Consider the following 16,518-nt stretch of genomic DNA (forward strand, 5'->3'; position numbering starts at 1 on the left):
GTCAATTTTCTGTCTTCCCTGTTTCTTTGGCAGTTTTCCTCTCTCTCGCTCTCTCTCCTTCCTTTGTCAATTTACTGTCTTCCCTGTTTCTTTGGCAGTTTTCCTCTCTCTCTCTCTCTCTCTCCATGTCGTTGACCATAGGGAGGTGGAGGGGAAAAAAAAAAGGGAGGAAAAACGAAAGGATGAGGAAATGGAGAGAGGAAAAAAAAAGCAAGCAAGAAGAAGAAGAAGAAGAAAAGAAGAATGGAAGCAAGGAAGAAGGGAAGCCGGAAGGTAGGATGTAAGGAAGGAAAAATGGGAGGAAAAAAAAGAATGAGTGAAAGAATGTGGAGGAGACGACAGGGGGAAAGAAAGGCTTGGAGGAAAAACAGAGGGCTAGGAAAAACAAAGGAAAAAAGAATGACAAGAGAAATAAAGACTGGAAGGAGAGAAGGAAATGGGGAATACAGAAGGAAGGAAGGAATTAATGAGTAAATGAATAAAGAAAGGAATTAATGAACGAAGGCAGAAAGGCAGGAAGGAAGGAAGGAAGGAGGGAGGGATCAATAGCAGAAAGGAGGGAAAGAATGACCGGAAAGAAAGAAAGAAAGATGGACGGAAGGAGGCACGGAATGAAGACAGGAAGGAGGCACGGAATGAAGACAGGAAGGAGGCACGGAATGAAGACAGGAAGGAGGCACGGAATGAAGACAGGAAGGAGGCACGGAATGAAGACAGGAAGGAGGCACGGAATGAAGATAGGAACGAAGGACAAAATGAAGAATGGCATGAATGAGTTAGAAGAACTGCGGGATGGGAGAAGGAAAATGGAAGCAAAAAAGAAAGGAAGGAAAGAGGCAAGGAATGAAGGAAAAAGGGAAGGTGGGAAGACTTAAAAGAAGGAAGGGGGGGGGTTGCAAAGTCTTGGAAATAAGTGTAATACTCAAAATAAGGCAAGTTTTTTCATTTGCCTGGGAGGGTTTGAGATCTCTGCCTCTTCCCTCTCTTTTCCTACCTCACCCATCCTTCTGCCTGTCTCATCCTGCCTCTTCCTCACCCTGCCTTTTCCCTCTCCCTGCCCCACCCCTCCCTTTCCCTGCCTCTCACTTTTCTCAGCCCTGCCTCTCCCTGTTCTTCCCGTCTTCCTGCACCACGTATCTCCCTGTCAGTCTCTCTTCTCCTCTACCCTGCCTAACCCTTACCTCCTTCTACCCTACCTCAAACCTACCGCCCACTACCCTGCCTAACCCCTATCTCCCACTACCCTGCCTGACCCCTACCTCCCTCTACCCTGTCTAACCCCTACCGCCCACTACCCTGCCTATCCCCTACCGCCCACTACCCTGCCTATCCCCTACCGTCCACTACCCTGCCTATCCCCTACCGCCCACTACCTTGCCTAACCCCTATCTCCCACCACCTTGCCTAACCCCTATCTCCCACCACCTTGCCTAACCCCTATCTCCCACTACCCTGCCTAACCCCCATCTCCCACTACCCTGCCTAACCCCTATCTTCCACTACCCTGCCTGACCCCTACCGCCCACTACTCTCCCTAACCCCTACCGCCCACTACCCTGCCTCACCCCTGGTACTTGCCTACACTGCCATCTTAATACCCTACTTATATTTCTTTTTTCACCTCACTTTCCACTTTCATTTTCACCCTCTCTGTCTGTCTGTCTGTCTGTCTCTCTCTCTCTCTCTCTCTCTTACTGTTCCTCCTTCCACGGGGTTTCAAGGTGATGGGACTTACCTGTGTGTTAGGACTCCATATTATAATTGCAAATCATAATAGATAGAAAGATAGACAGCCCTATGCGAGCCTGGGAAAAGGAAATGAGCTTGCAAATTACACTGAGGAAAGCTGACGACAGCGGCCAGTAAGGAGATGATGCAGTTACTTGTCAGCAGTCCAACCGTGAACAAAGACCTAGTGACCATACACACATACTCACACACAGGCTGCTAGAACTTTCCACTCACAAGGAACACACGTGACACACCCCTGCTACACCAGAATTTAGGAAAGAGAGCTCAGAAGGAGACAAGCCTTAGAACAGGCAGGTCAGAAAAAGGAAGGGCTTGGCAACTTGAGAGAGAGAGACAGAGAGATAGCTAGTGGGACTGGACTCTATACTCCGTTCCGTGTGAGAGACTTGTTAATATTTCCAAGACAAATAAAAATAGTCCCATACTATTCTTTACCTCTCCTGTCACTACATGACAAATGGGAAGCTACTCCAAGATATAAACACCGCTCGTCCATAAGTCTAATATATATATAACTCAACCAAAAGGAACCACAAAGTCTTTTATGACATTTAGTCATTTTATGACACCTGGAAAAGAAAAAAAATAACAGCGAAAACATGATCTCTCTCTCTCTCTCGTCTTTTCTCTCCCAGGTCTCCATCTCCTTCACTTTCCTCTCCCTCTTCCTCTCCTCCCCACCACACCTTCCTGCCTTACGACCTTCCTGTCTCCTTCATCTTACCTCCCTTGCTACCTCTCCACCTCCCCTCCCTCCCTCCTTGCCTCCTCTCTTTGTCTACTTACCTACCTCCCTCTCTACGTACGGCAGTTTCCTCTCCCCTCCTACCTCACTCCTGTATCTTCCTCCCTCCCTTCCTCCACGCTGCCTGCCTCCCTCCTTCTCCTGTCCTGCCTTACTGCTTTTATTAACCTTTTCCCTTTTTTCCAGCCAGCTACTCTCTCTGTCTCTCTCTCTCTCTCTTTGCAATACGCTTTATTATATTCGTATCGAACACAGACTTCCACCTCTCTTTTCCTCCTCCTCCTCCTCCTGCTAAACTACTACTACTACCTACAATAATAATAATAATAATAATTTTGTTCTTTCACTACCTCTTCCTCCTCCTCCTACTACAACAATTTTTCTTCCTTAACTGAGACTTCATCATCATCATTTCTTCTTCTTCATCTTCTTCCCCGCCACCCCACACTCTTATGACACACTCTGCCAAGGGTTTGCGTTTTTACGCTGCTTTTTTTTTTTCTCTCTCTTCTTTTTTTTCTGGGGGGGGAGGGGGGGCGAAGGAGTTCTTTTCCGCCCAACTTTTACCCTGGCTAATATTGTACACAGACACAGACACAGACACAGACACACATGCACGCACTAAAATTCGACAAAAAACAACCTGAACTTCCTCCCACGATTCTTGAAACCCTACCAACAGTACACATCTATCTAATTCTTGACTTAAATACCCTAAAACGTAAGGAAAAGTACTCTGACTCCCCCCCCCCCAAAAAAAAAAAAAAAAAAAATCTAGAAAAGTCACAAGAAAATGTTATTCCGACAAAAAACACAAATATATACTTCACAGAACAGTACGAAGAACCAAAGACCCCCCCCCACACACACACAAAAATCCATATGATAACCTCAAATTCGACAAATACCCCTTTGCCCTGTCTAGATTCAACCCCCCCCCCCACCAACCAGTATCGAAATGCCTATATAAACCAATCTCTCTCTCTCTCTCTCTCTCTGCCTATCTCACCCCCTACTCACTCCTGTATGATTCATCCCCCCTGTTTCTCTGACTCACTCCTTACTCATCCCTCACTAGCCTACCCAGTCTAAGTTATCCTACATGACTCAACTCCACCTCTCTCTCTCTCTCTCTCTCTCCCTCTCACGTACCCATCTTTCATGGCACCCTCAGAACCACTCCTCAGTAGCCGGACGACACGTGATGCAATAGGACGCCGCAGTTTGTCTACACATGATCACCATTCCACCACATCCCAATACACACTGAATATACGGAAAAACTTGTTATTTTGAAACATACATGTGATTTATAACGAAAAACCGGAGCTTGATAGGGATACCTTCTTGTGGTGGCACCGACATAACCAGGCAGCTCAACTGCCTCGTAGGGTACTTCCCTGACCCTCAAAAGGAGGAAGGTGGACTGCAGCAGAAAGGCAACTTTACAGTCAGCTAGGTTCACGTTTCAGATGAACTTGGGGTTGTTACTACTACTATTACTACTACTACTACTACTACTTACTACTACTACTGCTAAAATTGCCTTTGTCCCCATTCCACTATCAGCCTCCTTTCGGGGGACAAGGAAAGGAGCTGAGGGACGTTTGTGTAACCAGGCAGTGGAGCCACCCAGTTATATCCGTGCCAAAGCGTGAAGGCGCCCTCCTACCCCAAAATACTGTATACCGACAATAGGCCTACACGACACCAAACTATAGTCATTTTACATGAACTTGTACCAGAATTTTGTCCTTTTACAACTTATTTCACGCAGCGCAATGACAAAGCAAGACGGTACTACGGCTCTACATCCTTTCCACAAAACTCCTTCGTGTTAAACTGCTATAACTGGGCATTTCAACTCAGGGTAAGAGGAATATAACAAAGGTAAAGAGTGAGCACTAAAATTAACACACATGGTCAACCAGCGAAGAGTTTACAAAAATATGTATATAAAGGTATTGGAGACTGCAGTGTAAAACTACAGTGAAGGCAGAATGGATGAAGTTACACTGATTATCTTTGGTGCTGTCATGAGGAAGGGTGGACTAAGAAGGTCTGGGTGTGTGGAGGGGATGGAGGATGGCAACTGGGTGAGGAAAGTGGGAAATGTTAACCGGGGGTTGGGTTGCGAGAGGCAGACCGAAAAAGACCTAGGATGAGGTAACACATTATAAATAACTGAACAGGGAGGCTGTTAGAGATCGAGCAGCGTGGAATGCGGCGACAAAGGCCGACGCATGTAAGGCTGCTGCAAGTTGCATCACAGAGTGAGAGCAGCGTGCAAAATAAAAGAAAATAATAATATTTTGGGAACTCCTCTGTCGTTCATTCTCATGCTCTGAGAAAATATGCACAACAAAAAGCAGATTCTTAAATATGCCAAATAAAACGCCAAATGAGGTTTGGCATGAATGCAAATTTTTCTTGGGCCAACCAGACCCTGAAAATGCCAAACAGGCATAATCATGCCAAACCTGGCAGCCCTGGTTGGATCCTTTATACTCGTAAACGACGCGTGTAAAACATTCGTATAAGCGATACGTACTCCAGATTATTCCAGCCTCTTTTCCTGGTGAAAAACATATGGCCAGGCCAGCAGTGCTTCGTATCTACAGACTGCTTTATTGCTTTACCTGCTACACCCTAACCCCTTCAATCTGACGACGCATTATTTCTATTGCTACCACCAGACGATTTTATTCAGCGTGGGAGGGAAACGTTCTTAATAGTTGGGTGGTGGGGTTAAAGAAGCCTCCTTTAACCCCTCCAATACAAGATGTTTTCCCGAGCTGAAGAAAACCGTCTGGAAACACCGAGATTTTGACGAAAAAGTCACCGGACTGGATGGGTTGTTTGGAATAATTTCGCACAGCAGGGGTTGCTACAGTTTTCATTCATTTCGTCACTGCCAGGGGCTTTCCTGAGATGAATAAAACCGTCTGGATGGCACCGTACTGAAGGGGTTTACTTCCTCAGGACCAGGACGTCATTTCACTAAACTCATGCTATCTCCAGACGATTTCAATCAGCTCCCTAACACCTTTTCCTTAGCAGTTTATTTCTGCTTCTGCCATTGCAATAATCAACCTACCTTTATCTTATCTATGCAATCTGTGTCACTAATACTAAACAATAAATATCACAGATAAGTAAGGTGTAACACGCAAAATAAATCGCTAAGGAAGGGGAGTTAGCAGGCAAGGACAATTTCCCCCATTTATGACCATGCGGATTTGCTTATACCAATAAAATCGTCCTAAGTCAGAATAACTAGGAAAAGCATGGCTGGGAAACTGAAGGGGCTGGCGTCATGCAGTGTGTGTGTGTGTGTGTGTGTGTGTGTGTGTGTGTGTGAGAGAGAGAGAGAGAGAGAGAGAGAGAGAGAGAGAGAGAGAGAGAGAGAGAGAGAGAGAGAGAGAGAAACCCTTCATTAGATATTGATGTTAGGCTATGAACAGAAGCTACACTGATGAATTTTGGAAGATGGATGAGAGATGAAGGAAGGAAGGAAGGATGGAAGGATGGATGGAAGAGGAAAGGATGGAAGGTAAAGGAAAGAAGAGGGAAGGAATGATGGAAGGAAGGAAGGAAGGAAGGAAGGATGGATGGATGGAAGAAGGAAGAAAAGGAATGAAAGAAGAACAGAGATCTGAAAAGAAATAATGAAGGAAGGGAGAGAGAGGCAGGAAAACAGACAGGAAAAGAAGACAAGTTAGACGCTGAGGGAGAGGTGGGAGTGAAACAGGGGCAAAGGAGAAGGGAAGGAAGGAAGGAGAAGGACGGAGAGAAAGAGAAAAGGGAGGGAGCGAAGGAGAATGTGAGGGGAGCGGGAGGGGGGAGAGAAGGGGGGAAGGAAGGCAGATATTGGAGGGAGAAAAAGATGATAATTGGAAGAGGGGTAGATGGAGAGGAAAAAAGGGAGATGGATGAAAAAAGGGCAGATGGAGGGAAAGGTGGATGGAGAGGAAAAAGGGCAGATTAAGGGAAAAATGGTAGATGAAGGGGAAAATGGTAGATGGCAGGAAAACGGGTAGATGGAGGGAAGGGTATATGGAAGGCAAAAGGGATAGAGGGAAGGAAAACGGGTAGATGGAGGGAGGGGTGTATGGATGGGAAAAGGGATAGATGGAGGGGAAAAAGAGGTATATGGAGGGAAAGAGACTGGAAGGTAAGAAGGATAGGTGGAAGGGAGAAGGGAAGATGGGCAGATGGACGGAGGGAGGGAAGAGGGATGACGAATGGATGGATTGATGGATGAAGGGGGGATGAAGGGGGGATGGAAGGAGGGAGGGAGGGAGGGAAGGAGGAGGGCTGATGGATGGATGGATGGATGGATGGATGGATGGATGGATGGGTGGGTGGGTGGAGGGAGGGAGGGAGGGAGGACAGGAGGGAGAAAGGCTAATTCTATCCTCCTTCCCTCCCTCCATCCATCCATTACCCCTCCTATCTTTCCATCCTCACCCCCTCCATCTGTTCTTTCTATCCTTCTAACCTTCCTCCCGCTTTCTACCCTCTTTCCCTCCCTCCCTCCCTCCCTTTACCATTTCTTTACTCTCCCTTCCTCCCCCTCTCCCTACTTGCTTCTTATCTCACATCTTTACTTTCTTTTCTCTCATTCTCCTCTTCCCTGTATCTCCACGTTTGTAAGAGAGTGAAGAAAATGTGAGAAAGGAGTGAAGAGAGGAAAACAAATGGAATGAGTAGACAAAGCTGAAAGAAACTGTGGGAGGGGAGAAGTAAGAGAGCCAGCGAAGAAAGTGAAACGAGAGAAGAGAGAGTAAAGACTGTAAAGAAAAAAAAAAACAATGAAAAAGGATTAGCAAAGAGTGAGCAAAAACAATGAAAAGATATAATTTAAGACAGAATCCAAGAAAAACAGTAGAGAGAGAGAGACTAACAATAAAAATGCTGTTTTTCCTCACCAAGGAGAAACTAAAAATCAATGAAAATAATAATAATAATAATAATAATAATTATTATTATTATTATTATTATCATACAAACAGTAGTAATAATGTGATGACGACGATGACAATATCCACAACAAATCCCCCCCCCCTCTCTCTCTCTGACATTAACGTGGTGCAATATCCGGGAAAGACCCCCCCCCCCCCAAAAAAAAAAAAGTAATAATAAGTAAACACACACTGCTTATACGAGTGTCTTGCGGGAATTGATTAACAAAATCCTGGCCACTATTTGTATTTCGTCCCTGAATATCTAATTGTAGATTGAAAAAAATGGGTCAACAACAGGAAAAAGGTGTGTGTGTGTGTGTGTGTGTGTGTGTGTGTGTGTGTGTGTGTGTGTGTGTGTGTGTGTGTGTGTGTGTGTGTGTGTGTGTGTGTGTGTGCGCGCGCGTGCGCGTGTGCGCGCGCGCGCGTGTGTGTTTGTGTACAAGACCAAGACAAATTTCGCACTAGGGTCCTATGACTCGCTGTCGGCTGAATAAAACCGTCTGACATCGAGTGGAACAGCATGCTAGGGCGGTTCCACCCATGAGGCAATTAACCCCTTCCATACAGGCAGGCCTTGGCATCCCCAGACGATTTTACTCAGCGTTAAAACTTTACGAACAGGAGGGGTTATATTTTGGCCTCAGTTAACCCTTCACAACCACAGGGGCTTTCTCTAAGACTGAAAATAATCGTCTGGGGGTAGAAAGAAATAAAGAAAAAAGAACATAATCGTGAGGAAGTGGTGAAACCCTTCGATACGGTGGATTTTTTCTTATTCTCGCTACTTTAAGACGATTTTCTTCAGCTCTGGGGGGGTTCTAGTAGGGAGGGTTAACGAGGCTTGCATCAATCTCCGCCAGTTCGAAAAGCGTACCTTAAGTTGCATAAAATCGTCTGGATGGAGAGAGAGAGAGTCACAGGAGCCGGAATATTATACATGTACAGTACTATTAACCCTCTAATGGTCAGTACAACTCCGGTATTGTTCCACCTGACGCCAGACGATTTTAAGCAGACGATTTGATTCAGCAGTGAGTGTGATATGGCCGCCTGGTACTTATGGTGATTTTTACCTCCCTCATGGTGCAATTCTAGTACTCTAACGCCAGACAACTTTATTCACCTGAGAGAAAGCTGTGACAGAGTAAGGGATGCTCCAAAGACAGCGACAAACCCCTCCTTAGACACGGGATTTCCCTCAGCTGATCAAACACCCCACGTGTACGAAGACCAAATACCCTTCAGACTAAGGAGGTAAGTTCAGTTGTTAATAACCAGACGATTTTATTCAGCCTCGGATAGACCCTGCGACACTGATTAGACAAACCCCTTCACTAACCCCTATAACACTACTACAGCACCGATCCTTCCCATGCTGAATAAAATCGTCTGGTAGAAGCGGGAATAAAATGTCAAACGCGCTTAACCCTTTCATGCCGATGACGCTTTTCTGTCACTTCATTTTCGTTGCCTCCAGACGATTTTATACAGTTCTGCGAAAGCGAAAAGGCTTTTCTGACTCACTCTCGGCGGAATAAATCGCCTGGCGTTAGTGTTTACGGTGGCAGTATTAACACTCCCAGGTTCCCACGCTCACTCTTTGAGGAATAAAATCGTCTGCCGCTAGCTAGAACGACCTCTACAGACCTGTTCCGACCATGAGGATGGATTAATGAACGCTGTGTCTACCCACCCCACTACCAAGAGCTGCCCGTAAGATGAAGAAAATCGTCTGAGGAAGGACTAAAATAAAGTGAGTGCGTGACCGGATCCACACGACCAACACGCAGGCTTATCTTTGGCTATTAAAGAATGTACAAGAGAGGCGACCCTGGGACACCTGGCTATATTAGGAGAGAGGTCTTTTCCTAGTACCTGTACCTGCGTGCTTTATGACAGTGGAGACGGGATTAATAATGGGTTTGATGATGATGATGATGATAGTATCACAACACAAAAATAACAATACAGTACTCATATAATAATAATAATAATAATAATAATAATAATAACAACAACAACAACAACTGGAACACCGTAAACTGTCCAAAGACAATTTTCATAGAGAAAAACTTCCCACAGTCATTGCCTACTAGAGCAGAAGTATAGAGGGACCTTGAGGTGAAGGTCACTGGTCTCGTGCCTGTCACCTTAAGTCATCATTGTCCATAAGTACACCAAGTTTGGTGGCACTAGCTTTAATTGCTCATGGAATATTAGGTGACATCTGGAATATCTAGAAAAGTCCAACTTTTGACCCCAAGCGACCTCAGAATAATCAAGCGATTGCAACCACACTCCTTTCTGCACTGCGGCCGCCTGAAGGCTACATTGCAGTAATAGGCCTTTTTCAGCTTGCTAGCTCAAGCAGTTTCTGAGATACAGTCCCGGAATCCGATTTTATGCATTTTGAATAATATCCGGTTGACAAACTGCCATCATATTTGGCCAGAAGAATATGATGGCAGTTTGAGTATTATACGTTACTGTCGTCTTTTGTGTTGCCCCAATCATTCTAATATCGCCATACTCTGCATAAGGTACAGTATTACAGTAACCACCCAGACACAAAAATAAATCACTATGGAAGACATGTTAGGGCGCTTCCTTAACCAACCTTCATCTCTCACTGCCTATGACCCCTATTATTCAACATTCATTCTCTTATTATTCAACATCCATTCTCTCATTTTCATCTATAATCTGCTTACTTTAACTTGGCGTAAAACTGCCAAGGCGTAAAACTGCCACCTCCCGACTACTGAGGCGTGACATGAGATTAACACTAGAATATGATGCTAGTCAAGAAGAAGTGCGGAAAGGAAGGTGAATTGTTCTATTGTCTTATTCTGCCACTGAAAGACGCGAAATGCTCGCAAGCAGCAAAAAGACGAAAATATCTACCTCGTTAAAATGAATGAACTATAATATTGTTTTCATAAAAATTTGAGCGTCATGTGTTTCCAGGACGAATTTGTATGTCATGGTGGACAAAAGTACTAAATATTTTTTTTATTATCTGTGTATGTAGATTCTCGTCAATAAACTATCATTCAGATAATCATATTTCAATGTCCTATGTAGGTCTAATGATGACTAGAGCCAGACGCCATAATCCCGTAACGGGTGGTCGTTTGACTTAGTTATTTTACGGGACGCGGCACTGATCCTCCGCCACCCCAATTGTTGACATGTTGGGAACACGTATGGGATGGTTATATGGTTACCACCCAGCGCTGTAAATTATTTCCTGGGTTACAAGGAACCATTAGACTTGTCACTCAATGTAAAGCCACCTCCTTCGGGACCCCCGGGGCCTCCCCGTCGCCCCAGGGGCTTCCCGCGGGACCCCGGGGCATCCCCGTGTCCCCAGGGGCTTCCCGGAGGACCCCCGGGCCTCCCCGGAAAGAAGAGAAATAAAAAAGTGACAGGAAAGATGGGTAGAATAGGAAGAGAGGTGGACAGACACAGCAAAATAATGATAAAGGCGAGGGCAGAAGTTGGCAGCTCGACATCGTGAGTGGATGATGGTCGCCCCCACCTACCACGGTGCTGCCATATAAAGTTAACAATTCTAATATAAATTAACCCCTTCACCACGAGGGTGTATATTTCCATTTTATTCTTGCCATCTAAAGGTGACTTCGCGGTACGCTGAAGAGGTCACGTTGCACCTCTTCCTTAGTGATTTATTTTTCCTATTACCCCTAAATATTACCTTGCACGTTACTTATATTACCCCTAAATATTACCTTGCACGCTACTTAAATTAAACCTAATTATTACCTTGCACGTTATCTGGTTAGTGCTTGGATGGGTGACCGCCTGGGAACACCAGATGCTGTTGGCATCCCTACGTGTCAAGTGGGGTTGGTGGAGGATTAGTGCCCCTCCCTGTAAAAAACAATTAACTCTAAGCCCTTGGCCACCCCGTCTGGGATACATGGCGTCTGGCAATGAATGAATGAATGAATGAATGAACGTTACTTATATTACCCCTAAATATTACCTTGCACGTTACATGTATCTTTCTCATACCGACACAGTTTGCATCCACTAACGAAGAATTATAACGAAAATGCCAACGCCACCTGGTACTGATGGGGTTAACGAAGGCTGAATTTAACTACGCCAAAAAAAAAAAAAAAAAAAAAAAAAAAAAAAAAAAAAACAGCAAGCAAAATCGTCAGTAGCAAGCATAAAATAAACACCCTCGTACTGAAAGGGTTAGACTAAGACTGGTGAGTACAGCAGGAAACACACACACACACACACAACTTGAGTAAACACTGAAGATGTGTTACTTAACCACATCCTGACATACCTCTTGACTGTCAACCATTGCCGGAAAAAAGAATATTATATACTGTACTGTCTTGAGAAATCAGTTGAAAGGTCAAATAGGAGAGAGAGAGAGAGAGAGAGAGAGAGATGAGAGAGATGAACACGTGTGTGTGTGTGTGTGTGTGTGTGTGTGTGTGTGTGTGTGTGTGTGTCGCTACCCTCAAAATGTAGCCCTCCACCACACAAACACCAACCAGTCACCTCACAACCAAAATTCAGTGATTAGTGAAAACAAACACACACACGAAACATCTCAAACCAAACTTGAATCAATAGGAAAAAAAAAAAATATTATATCTGAACACAAGCACCTGAAAAACACCTCACAACCAAGCTATCAAAATAAAAATCCAAGTAAAATATCTGAACATGATTACATCCTTCAGCTCGTTGACGTCTATATTACTGACCTTATTACTGGGACGATTTTACTGCATTTCGAGAGGTTCTGCAGTAGAGAAGGGGTTAATTCCTTTACCAAGTCTTTTATTTTCTTCTTCCTACCTCCAGACGATTTTATTCAGCTTGCGGGAAACTTACTTTTTCCAGCTGGGGATACCTGGTGTGGTTTTCATTAAGTTCACTACTATAGCACTTTTACCCTAACTTGGCCTAAAATTATCATCTCTCCATATTGAGGGCTGAGGTGTAGCAAGAGATTAACACAAGAATAGGACGCTAGTCACGAAGAAGCGCTACGAAAGGGACGTAAAGGTCTATATAGCTGTCTTCTTTTTCTGCCGCTAAGCTACAAGAATTAAGCTGCAAAAAGACGAAAATCTAGGCCAAGTTAAAGTAAGCAAGGTATAGATATATTTCCCGGGTGGAATAAAAGCGTCTGGTGGTGGCCTACTTAGTGAAAAACACGTCCTCGGGCTGAAGGGGTTAATGAAAGCTATACCTAAACAATAAACTCCGAATCTTAAAAAAAAAAAAAAAAAAGTGCAGCAAGAATTACAAAGTACAGCACGTCATCGGAGTGAAAGGGTAAACCGCTTTGTACAGTACACTTTACCATAAACGCTAGTTAAGTTCCACCCTGTACTCCCCAAACACTTGCAGCTGATGGAATGTACTAACAGGTTTAAATCTCTGGACACCGTCCCATCCCAAATGCTCTCTTGTTTCCGTACAGTACTTTTTTTCGTCTCTTGTTTTTGTACTTTTTTCAATTTCTTGTTTCTGCACTTTTTAAACCCTACATCTTAACAAATCATTTTATTTATTTTTCTCTAGTTTATGATTTAAAAAGGAAGCTGGTTACCAAATACGATTTTTAATTAATATCCATCTCAACATCTCAGCGGGTTTTTGGAAATAATCATGCGTCAATGCTTTCGTGAAACTGGGCAACATGAATCCATAGAGTTATGCATATTCTGGCAGTAAGGACAAGTAGAGTGCTCGAATCTTTGTACAATATGCCTCTTGCTGCACCAAATGCTATACTCTATCCACACTGACCTGGCCTAAACTTAACGCTTCCATCTTGAATGTTATGTCGTAGAGATAGTAAAACTAAAATACAGCACTAGTCAAGAAGAAGTGCTATAGAAACGGTGTAGATCTACAGTGCTGTCTTATTCTGTCCCTGATCTACGGGATATGAGCTGCAACAGAACGATAATATCCGCCAAGTTTACGTGGATGAACATTATTTACAAGAGGAAAATTCTCTCTCTCTTTCTCTCTCTCTCTCTGTCTCAGGTACAAGGAAAAAGAGTGCAAGAACTTCCCATGTCTCCTGTTCTCCCTTCAATTAAAAAAAAATAAAGTTGCAAGAGTATCCTGCGTCTCTTCATGAATCCGAATCTTAAGGGCAGCAGTTACAGCACGTTTACCAATACTGCTAAACTTGCTGCAGTGTCGCTAAAAACTAAAAAATATCGCTACAGTGTGTTAAAATATCTGCTCCTCTTATTCCGTGTGTGTGTGTGTGTGTGTGTGTGTGTGTGTGTGTGTGTGTGTGTGTGTGTGTGTGTGTGTGTGTGTGTGTGTGTGTGTTTCGTAAGAACTGGTCAAGATCTTTTATAACTACAATCCCTAGTCTGACGTCACACACTGTCCTTCAACATGATCTTGCAGGTCTCAAAATGAAACAGAAACTTGAAAAAATTGCTAAAACTTGGCATAGATCCGCAAAAAGGAAAAAAAAAATAATAATAGAAAGGGATGACGAAGGAAATGAAAGGGAAAAAAAAAAAAATAGGAGTGACACCTACATAATCTTCTGGTATTTCACTGCCCATGCTGAATAGGACGTCTAGTGGTATAAAAGTGAGAGAGAGGAAAAATGACAAACGTACAGTAGGTAAAGTATGTATAAACCGCTTCAGGCTAATGACGTATATCCTGTCTTCTTCATGCTGGCTCTACACGCCTGGGAAAGGGTTCATGAAGGCTGCATCTAACCCATTGTATTAAATAAAATGGACGTGTCATCTCAAGTGGTGCCATCTCGCGTCTGGTCTGTGGGTAAACTGCTTCCGTTATTTATATATATTTACCTGTCTCCATGTTACAAGGACTGATTAACTTAAATCTTCACTTCTATTTTTATATATAACTTATCCTTTATTCTTTATTTACTGTCTTTCCGTACGATAAAGGATGATTAACTTACGACTATTTCCTTTATTTCATTGACAAATAACTTCCCCTTTATCAAGTCCCTACAATATGATAGGTACGGTCATTAAGGTACTGGACTGGCACCATTTAATCAGTTCAGTAATCCATTTCTTTTTTTTTACATTTTTCATACAACTGATGTTATTATTATTTTTTTTTTTAATACTCTACCGGTATATATTTGGAGACTTAGGTGCCGCTTGTCTTTGTTCTCTTCGATGTCCAGTCCCCCCCCCTCTCTCTCTCTGTACTTAACGTAATTCTAGCGGATTCTGATCGCAAGTTTACCGATATTTGTCAATTAGGATATGCGAATGAGTCGCAAACACACTTGGTCAGCAACCGACAAGTTCCGAGTCACACACACACACACACAGAAACGTATCCCTCTGTCGTAACACTTCAAGGAATATCTCATACAACGACGAAAATGTTACAGGCACGCTGCTTTGTCTTTATACTTTCCCCAGGTTCCTGCCTACGAGCGACTTGACTTTTGTATATACGTTCCGAATCAAGTACGCAAAATAATAATAATAATAATAATAATAATAATAATAATAATAATAATAATAATAATAATGCTATGATTATATTATTCGAACGCATTCTAGGTGACAGAGAATTCGTAGCAACTGTTCCTGGGCGAATTACTTTCTACACTGCACCTCTTCATCTCTTGTTCGTAAAGTTATTGATACTAAAAATAAATACCGACATAATAATCGAAAATTTAATAATACTGAAGAAATGTCCTCGCAAACCCCTTCAAGCCGATGACGTGTTTTAGTGGTTCATTCCTGGCCCCTGCAGACGATTTTATTCAGCCGGGGGGGAGGTTATCATGAGTGAAGGGTTTAATGAAGGCCGCATCTAACTCCCTGATCGAAGAGCCTTAGCAAAATAAAATCGTCTGACTAAAAAAAAAAAAAAAAAAAAAAAATCTTCGGGCTGAAAGGACTCTGGGAAACATACCATTGCCCAAACGCTCAAATAAATAAATGAATAAATAAATAATTCAGTCCTCACCTAACAGCTATAACAAGTTTATTCCTTCCTTACGATTTTATTCAGCTTGAAGAGACCGCATGCAGTGATGGCTCTAACCCTTCAAAATTCGAAAAGCCCCCCCAAAGCGGATTGAAATCGTCTGTGGATCGCAAGCGGAATGAAATCGTCTGTGGATCGCAAGCGGAATGAAATCGTCTGTGGATCGCAAGCGGATTGAAATCGCCTGTGGATCGCAAGCGGAATGAAATCGCCTGTGGATCGCAAACGGAATGAAATCGTCTGTGGATCGCAAGCGGAATGAAATCGTCTGTGGATCGCAAGCGGAATGAAATCGCCTGTGGATCGCAAGCCCCGCCAAAGCTGAATGAAATCGCCTATGGATCGCAAGCCCCGCCAAAGCTGAATGAAAATGTCTGTGGATCGCCAGAAATATAGGTCTTAGGGCTGAAGAGGCGGTGGCTCAACCGGTAGAGAGGTGGCGTGCGGTCCTAACGGACCCAGGTTCAAATCCCGGCTGGGGCAGGGAACAGTTTAAGGATTTGAATTTCATTCAATCAGGCTTTACTGATCTACCAGAAGACCCGCCGACATGTCGTAAAAATACCCCGGCTAATACCAATGCACCAGTCCTGTATGAGACAGCCCTAGCATGTATTCAATATGGACGGTGGGTGTTAGCGCCGAAGTGGTGACATGTAGAGGTGTATGGTATGTAGGAGGACTGCTGGGCCTTGATAGCAGGCTGTGAAGCCTATGCCCAGAGTCGGACACACACACACACACAAACTGGAAAACATACCGCAGCTCGGGCGTAAATAAAAATAAATGAAGATGGCGTCCTTCCAAAACCTCTAGAAACGAGTGACTTATGTTTTATTAATCCCTTATTATTTTTATTTATACTTATTGTTTATTCTTGTGCTACGGAGCTAGAGACGATGTACAGATGACGAAGGCTCTATCTAGCTTTCACAGTTCGTAAATCCCCTTAAAAGGTGAATATAATAGTCTGGAGGTGGCAAGACCATTAACAAATAAACAGAGATATATAAATACATAAATAAACGC

At 43.6% G+C, this 16,518-nt stretch overlaps 1 protein-coding gene across 1 annotated transcript in view; it reads right to left on the reverse strand.

Annotated features, from left to right (window-relative positions):
• Window positions 1-1,698: 1,698 nt before the first annotated feature.
• LOC145403203 (exostosin-1-like) overlaps window positions 1,699-16,518 on the reverse strand; it is a 408,873-nt gene continuing 394,053 nt past the window's right edge. The window contains exon 2 of the mRNA XM_080275016.1: window positions 1,699-1,735. Within this exon, the coding sequence (XP_080131142.1) occupies window positions 1,732-1,735 (4 nt within the window). The 3' untranslated portion in view covers window positions 1,699-1,731. The remainder of the gene's footprint in view (window positions 1,736-16,518) is intronic.

The sequence above is a fragment of the Coenobita brevimanus genome, chromosome 60 (genome assembly GCF_032717465.1).
Source record: "Coenobita brevimanus isolate Jiangsu-jjx chromosome 60, ASM3271746v2, whole genome shotgun sequence".
In the NCBI taxonomy this organism is placed as follows: Eukaryota; Metazoa; Arthropoda; class Malacostraca; order Decapoda; family Coenobitidae; genus Coenobita; species Coenobita brevimanus.